Raw genomic sequence first — 7,423 nt, 5'->3', positions numbered from 1 at the left:
CAACCGAAAGGGCTCTGACGGGGCCCCAGCCGAGGGACAGCACAGTGCTTCTCTCCCCGTGTGGGGGCAAGGCAGTGCGTGTCTGCCTCCCTGGAGCCCGCCCGGGCCCTCCATGCTCCCCCGAGAGAGGGGAGGGCAGCTGACTCCCAGCAGCAGCTTGGTTCCCATATATGGGCAGCTTGGGGGCAGGAAGCACCCTTCCCATTCCTGCTGCAAAATGTCTCTGCGAGTCTCGACTTCTGGTCAAGTTGGCAGAACAAGTAAACGCTGGGCTCGTCCCCTCCCACAGCCACATTCAACTTACAAACTACACAAGTCATCCTCGAGAACCACCTGAAGCCCAGCTGAGCAAAAGCCCTACAACTAAGGACAGAGAGAAGAAGCCATGTCAAAGCCGAATATTGAATGCCAGCTGTAACTGAAAAATACATTTTAAAAAATGTCCCTGAACAGACCCTCTCACGGGTGTTGTCAGGGGCTGCCCCAATGGCCCCAGGTTCAGGATGAGCCTCTTTCTCAGGCTTTTGATGGGATGCTGAGAAGGGTGGCATTCATCCCGTCATGGTGGCCGCGCTGAGGGTGGAGCCTGGGGCTGTTGGGGGAACCTCTCTGAGAGGGACTCCATGCTGGGCAAACAGCCAGGAGCTGAGAAACCACCAGACCCAGGTGAGCCCCTGGATACAGCCATGCCTGAGTCCCTGCACTTCTGTGATAAGAACCAACGTGTTCCCTTTTCAGCTTACGTCAGTTCAGAAAGCTGGCAGAGGACCTCGATCGTCATGCCTGTACCTGCCCCATAATGTTGGGTGAGCCCTGGGCTCCGCTAAGGGACTGGCATCCCGGGGACCACCGGCAGCAAAAGCATGAGGCTGGAGTCCCACCTTTGTCACTAGAACAGCGATCCTGGGTACCTTACTTCACCTCTCCGAGCCTCAATTTATTTATCTGTAAAGTGGGATAATATTTCTCAGTGGTTATGAGAATTAAGTGAAATAAGGCTTATAAAATACCTGGCCTGGTGCCAGACGTGGTAAGTGCCTGATACAATGTAGCCATTGTCTGATAACAAACGATAGTGGTGAGTGGTGACAACAACCACTCCTGCTAATAAAAAGTAGGAGTCACAGTAGTCCCGTGGTGACTACCAAGAGGCTGCATCCCCGCCGGGCCCTGGGCTGGGACACTGGCTTCTCCCAGGCCCTCCCTACTCAGTCCCCTGTCGGAGATGCCCGTGGCCAGACTGCCGCCGAGTCTGCGGCACCTCCTTTCTCCACAGGTGCCACCCTGGGCCCTTGATGGGAAGCCAGCTTGTTTGCCCCCTGGGCCGAGACCAGCAGGGCTGGGCCCTCAGATGCCAGGCTCTAAAGCCGCAGCTCCTTCACCCCTGGCACCAGCAGGTGACAGCAGGTCCCTGCCACGAGCGAGCGGTCAGCTGTCTGCTCCGGCCACACCGATTCTTCCATAATAGGCTCCCTGACCTCTCTCTGGGGAGCCCTTCGGGTGGCCGTATTTGGCAGTTAAAAATACAAGATGTTCAGTTAAATCTGAATTTCAGAAAAACAGGTAATTCATTCGCATGATATGTCTCAGGTGTTACATGCACGTGCTTCAAAAATGTATTTGTTGTTTACCTGAAATTCATGTTTAACTCGGTATCTTTATTTTATCCGGCACCCCTGGGAGCCGTGTCCCCAGCACCCCCAAACCACGGGATTCTGCTGGGGGCCAACCGGCCTCAGGTGTGGGCGGGGTCTGACCAGTCCAGCTGGCCACACTGATTGGTTCAGAGGCAGGCATGTGACCCATTCAGTGACCAGTGAGAGCCTGGGAACTTGCTGTGACAGTTGGGAAGAGTTGCCCTGTCCCAGCTGTGCTTGCTGAGTTTGGAGTTGGAGGTGGCTTTTTTTTTTTTTTCTCTGTAATGTGAGGACAGCCTGCCTGGGAAAGTGAAGAGAGAGACGCGACATCTTTTGAGCTGCCTGAGCATCAGCCAGTTGGAGTGTTTCCCCTCCTCTCCCTTTGTCTCTCTCTGTCCTTGTAACCCAAAGAAGTCAGCGGGTGGCATTAAAAAAGTCGTAAGGTCACTCGTTCAGAGACAACATGAAAGGGACTTTCAAAGTCCCTGCGTGGGGCCTTGTCTTGTCCAGGCCGTGGCTGCCAAGCCAGCGTGGCTGTCATGGCATTGAGGTCAGGGCACTCTGGCTGCCCTGTCAGACGAAGAACACAGCTCGACTCGGTGTTTTCTCCTTTTCTACTTTTATTTTCTAGGACAAAACGTGCCCCCTGGCAGCACCCCGTGCCCCACGTCTGATGCTCTTGCACTGCCCTCATCCAGTCCCATCCACAGAGGCCAGCCAAGGCCACAAGGAAAAGGCACCGATTCTGGGGACTGACGACACGGCATGCCCACCTATTCGTCTCTGGAGCAGATGGTAACTGGCACTGGGAGGGAGGTGGCTGGTCCACGGGGAAGGGTGTTCTGGGGTCTCCGGAGCCCAGGGGGGCGGGGACCTGGCCTCAGGTTGGGTTGGGGGCTGGGCAGGAACCAAAGGACACAATTCCCACCTCCGTCCCAGCACTGACCCTATGGAGCCCTCAGCCTTGGAGTGGCCAGGGGCTGCTGGCCTCTCCTGGAGGGACACACCCTGGGCCGGGACACCCATCATCCTGGCCCTTTGCAGAGGGCACGATAACATGAAGCCCTGGGCACTGGTCTCGGCTTCTCAGGTCCGAGTTGTTGGGTTGCCCAGGGTGGGCAGGGCCGGGGGCTAGATGGCATCGCCCTCACTGTCTGACTCGATGACGTCCAGTGGTTGCAGACGCAGGGAGTCGTAGTTGGGGGGTGGGGTGCCCGGGATGGGCAGGGCCTGCTCGTGCGCGTAGGCGCCAGGGTCCGGGCCCCGGTCGGCCGGGTCGGGCTGGAAGGCGAAGTTGGTGTGGGCCTCCACGAGCTCGGCGACCGTGGGCGGCGGGCCGGCGTAGCGCGCCTGGGCCCGCCGCTGCCGCAGGCCCTTGGAGAAGGCCACCAGCTTGATGACCGTGATCCACAAGAAGTCGATGATGATCTCCGCGAACTCGATGAGGCACAGCACCGAGCCCCCCATCCAGAAGCCGAACTGGCCGCCCAGGTTGGAGAGCAGCCAGACGATCTGCGGGGAGTGGGGTCTGAGGGCCTGACGGGGTGGGGTCCGACCCCACCCGCCTGCCTGGAGCCCAGCTGTTGGCTGGGAAGGGGGAAGGGACCACCTCAGCCCTGGGACCTGCCTGACTCCTCTGCAGGGCTGGGAACCCTCCTCACCCTCGGGGTGCAGGGCGGAGGTGGGGGGCCCCCAAACTCACGTTGTACGCTGCTGACTCCTCAATGGTGCGGTAGTTGAATTCTTGGAAGTAGATATTGAGCTTGACGATCCCCTTCCTGCAGGAGGCAGCGCGGAGGGCTGAGGCCCTCTGCCCGAGGTGCGCGCACACGCACACACGAAAGGCAGCCAAAGGGCCACCTCTGCTCGAGCCTCTCACAGCCCAGCCCAAGAAGAGGCACCAGTGCAGCCCTCCCTGGGCCCTCTGGGTCTTGGGCTACGAAGGGCACCTCTGCCCAGCACCCATCCTGTGGGCCCCTTTCTGAACCAGCTCCCTAAAGCATGGGCTGAGGATGGGCTCTGAGCCCCCCTCTCCCACCCACCCCAGGAGGGCCCAGCCCACATGCAGTGGACTCTGCACAGAGGCCTAAACTTGCCCCTCTGTCGGGGGACCTGGGGCAGAGCCAGGGAGCCGGGAGGGCCTCCCCTTACACCTGATGGTCTTCCCAAAGGCTGTGCCCTCTCACCTCCGGGCTTCTGCCTGCACACCTTTGCCTTTTACTTGTCTGAATAGTTCCTACTCCTCCTTGGGGGGTGGGTTCAAGTGCCACCTCCCTATACGGACCGCCCTTATGTCTCAGGAGATGGAGGCTCCTTTCCTGCCGTGTGCCCCCAGGGAGGGTCTGGTACACTCATCACTGTGACCTCCGATTGCATCCAGGCCTCTAGACTTAAGCTTCCTGAGAGTGTGAGTCTGTGTCTTTCCTGTGCTCAATGCACGTTTATGTTGAATGGAAGAAAAGATGGATAAATGGATGGAGCCTGGGTGGATGGATGGATGGATGGATGGATGGATGGATGATGGATGGATGGATGGATGGATGGATGGATGGATGATGGATGGATGGATGGATGGATGGATGGATGCATAGATGATGGATAGGTGGCTGGATGGGCAGGTGGGTGGGTGGGTGACAGATGGAGGAACAGGCTCTCCTTTAGGGGGTGATGGACTCTGAGTCCCCCTGACTGGCCTTTCTCTCACTCCCAGTGCTTCTCTCACTTGCTCCTTGATCTGACCAGTGTGAGAAGGTGTCGGAGTAGCTGCCCTATGTCCAGACCCCTCTCTTGAGGCTCTGATTCCTGCCCTTTTCCGCCTTCCCCAACCCCTCCGCCCCCCAGACTCCAGACTTACCTGCTCAAGGTGATATTGGTGCTTTGGTCCCGCTCCTGAGACAAGACATGGAAAATCCAGTCCTGCAACCCAAGAAAGCAGCTGAAGCAGATGGCCCGCAGCATCCCCTCCCAACTGTGGGCCCTGCCAACTGTGCGAGCCAGACCACAGCTCTGTCTTCCTGAAGGACGGTGTCAGGACGGGAGCAGGAAGGTAACAGTGCACAGTGTGGTGCAGTCAAGCTCTCGGCTCTCCGGCTCATCCCCCAGAGCCCACCGTCCTCTGCCAGCTCTTTCCCACCCCGACCCTTGTCCTGCTGTCCCTCTGTCCGGGGTCTCCTCCCCACCCCTGCCCACGGCTGGCTCAGCGCCATCCTCCATTTTAACTCAAATGTCGCCTTCCTAAGGCGTCCTCCCTGACCACCTATCTAAAGAGGTTTCCCCGGTCATACTCTCATCATTGGTTTACTTCCTTCACAGCCATTATTACACTTGAAATGGCCTTACTTCTGTGTATCATCTGTCTCTCTGACTAGAAGGTAAGCACCGTAAGTCTGGGCCACTGCTGTGCCTCCAGCACTGGGGGAAAGAGGGAGCAGGGAGGGCAGGGAGGGCAGGGAGGCAGGAGCACCCTCTCCACGTTCCAGGCAGCCTGCGGCCTCCGCCCAGACCTGTCCCCCCGCCAGGTGCTTGGCCACTGCCCCTTCCCACCTCAGAGGCCTCAGAAGGCCAGTCGGCCATGGAGATGGTCATCTTGTACTGGGTGTCACTGGAAGAGAGAAGACACCCTGTGGCTGTCGGGTTGGCAGCGTTCCCCCCCACCCCGCCGCTGTGCCCTGCCCACCTGCACTCACTTGCAGGACTCCTTACACATCCGGATGCAGGACTCCCTCTGGTCCAAACTCCTGCGCAGCTCGGAGTAGCAGTAGGCTGAGCAGGGGAGGGGGGCAGAGACTCAGCAGTAGGCTGAGCAGGGGGGCGGGGGGCAGAGACTCAGCAGTAGGCTGAGCAGGGGGGCGGGGGGCAGAGACTCAGCAGTAGGCTGAGCAGGGGAGAGGGGGGCAGAGACGTGGAGTAGGGTCCAGGTGCTCTTCTCTCCCCCCGTGAGCCTCTGGCCGCCCTCTGCCCTCCGAGCCCTGGGCCCTAAGGTCTGTGGTTGCTGCTGGGGCGGTTGTCTCAGCCCCGACCCCCCGTCATCGAGACCCATCGAGCCCCTGAGCCCCCGCTGCAGCCATCTTGCCCCAGCCTGGCCTGGGGAGCCTCTCCCCGGACATCCAGACCCAGCTCAGCAGGTCAGGGCAGCTTCCTCCTGCCCGTCATCCCGCTCCTGGTGGAGGCCGGCGGGGGCTCCACTCATGTGAGGGGTCAAGTGTGCTGCTCTTATCCCCACATTTGTTGGTTTTAATAGGTGGTGGGACTCTGCCTGCCGCCTGCAACATCCACGGGCGTCTGGACTCCAGGCCACCAGGACTCCAGCGGCCCCTCCCCGTGGCCAGAGCCTTGGTGGGCAGTGCCCAGCTGGCTGGGTGCCGATGCTGGAGCCCCCACTCACCCCAGTCTGGGAACTCCTGGCTGTTGCAGTATTTCTCCCCGTGGGGCAGCGGGTACAGGTAATGGCCACAGGTGCAGTTCTGGATCATGTGGTCTTGGAAGCACGAGCGGATACAGGCCTGGGGGTGGGGGGCAGAGGGAGACACAGACAGAAGCGGTGATGTCCCCACCCGGCCCTGGAGGAGGGGCCCGGGGGGCAAGGACACTGGAGGAGGGGGGAGGGGTCTGGCGGGGAGTGGTGCTGAGGTGGCCGAGCTGTGCCTCCTGGCCAGCCCGGGCCTGGCCCCTGCGGAGGGACTCATGTCAGACCCCAGCTCTGTGAGGATGGCCCCCGCCGCTTTCAGAGCTGGGGCCCCACAGACGACATGGGGAGGGGTGGCTTGTTCCGAATACTAAAGCTGACCCTGGGATGGAGGGAAGATGTGGGCGCTGGCTCCGAGTGCCTGCTTCCTGGAGGCGAGGAGATGGGTGATGTCTGAAAGCCTAGCGCTAACGAAAGAGGAAGTGAGCTGCAGAAGGTCCCCTGGGAGGGGGCTGGATGTGGCGACTGTACTCCCACTGGGTTTCCAGGTCATTCCGACCGGGTTTCAGCCCACTCAGGGACCCGCTGTGTCCTGCGGCCAGCGACTAACTTCTGAGCCTCAGTTTACCCATGGGGGAAGGGGGCGGCAGTCGCACTGTCAGCTAAGGTCGTGAGGGCTGGGCCAGGCCTCTGCAAGCAGTTGGTCTGGGGCAGGAAACAGGGCGGCGCAGGGGGAAAGGCAGCGGCAGGGAGGAGCGGGGCTGGGGCGTGGGGTCCCCCGAGAAGTGCTGGCTTTGGGCACGTGTCCTGCATTCGTCCAGACCGCATGTCTCCTCTGGGAAGCAGGGGTCCCCCAGCCCCATGACTGAGGCTGGGGTGGGGCGGGCGGACAGAGCACGTGACCTGGGCCTGGGTCTTTGCCACAGTCTGGCTAGCGCGGCTACTGCCCTGGAAGAAGCAGTAATTGAGGTTTTTCTGGGAATGGGGTCTCGGGGGTTGGCGCCCCTGTGGCTCCGACTCCACGCTGCCCACCTCGCCATGCTGACTTGTCTGTCTGTCTGTCTGTCCCTCCCTCCAGAGGCTGGGAAGGTCCCCGAGTTCTCATCACAGGCAGGAGCCCCCCCCAGACAGGAGGTGGCCACACCAGCCAGGGCAGTGTGTGCGGTGGACGAGGTCTCACTGGACAGGGTGGGCAGGCGGGTGGGCACGGGGAGGGTGACTGAGGTGAAAGAGAAGACCTTGCCCTGCTCAGGACTCTCAGACACAGAGGTGGGGCACTGTGTGGCCCCCTGTGATGCCTCAGTTTCCTTTTCTGCCAAGGCAAATTGGGCTGGGAGAGGAAGTGTTAGTGAGAGGTCACTTTTGTCACCTTTGCAAAGAT

The 7,423-nt window shown here is 60.6% G+C and overlaps 1 protein-coding gene across 3 annotated transcripts in view; it reads right to left on the bottom strand.

Annotated features, from left to right (window-relative positions):
- Positions 1-2,249: 2,249 nt before the first annotated feature.
- Positions 2,250-7,423, bottom strand: part of SCNN1B (sodium channel epithelial 1 subunit beta) — a 46,522-nt gene continuing 41,348 nt past the window's right edge. For all 3 annotated transcript variants that reach the window (XM_033102060.1, XM_033102059.1, XM_033102061.1), the window contains 6 exons: positions 6,022-6,139; positions 5,324-5,399; positions 5,181-5,238; positions 4,492-4,553; positions 3,340-3,415; positions 2,250-3,149 (listed from right to left, as the gene is read on the bottom strand). In XM_033102060.1, the coding sequence (XP_032957951.1) occupies positions 2,769-3,149; positions 3,340-3,415; positions 4,492-4,553; positions 5,181-5,238; positions 5,324-5,399; positions 6,022-6,139 (771 nt within the window). In that variant the 3' untranslated portion in view covers positions 2,250-2,768. The remainder of the gene's footprint in view (positions 3,150-3,339; positions 3,416-4,491; positions 4,554-5,180; positions 5,239-5,323; positions 5,400-6,021; positions 6,140-7,423) is intronic.

Source organism: Rhinolophus ferrumequinum, assembly GCF_004115265.2.
Source record: "Rhinolophus ferrumequinum isolate MPI-CBG mRhiFer1 chromosome 15 unlocalized genomic scaffold, mRhiFer1_v1.p scaffold_54_arrow_ctg1_1, whole genome shotgun sequence".
NCBI lineage: Eukaryota > Metazoa > Chordata > Mammalia > Chiroptera > Rhinolophidae > Rhinolophus > Rhinolophus ferrumequinum.
Note: the sequence above shows the minus strand (reverse complement) of the source record. Positions and strands in the feature narration are given on the sequence as shown.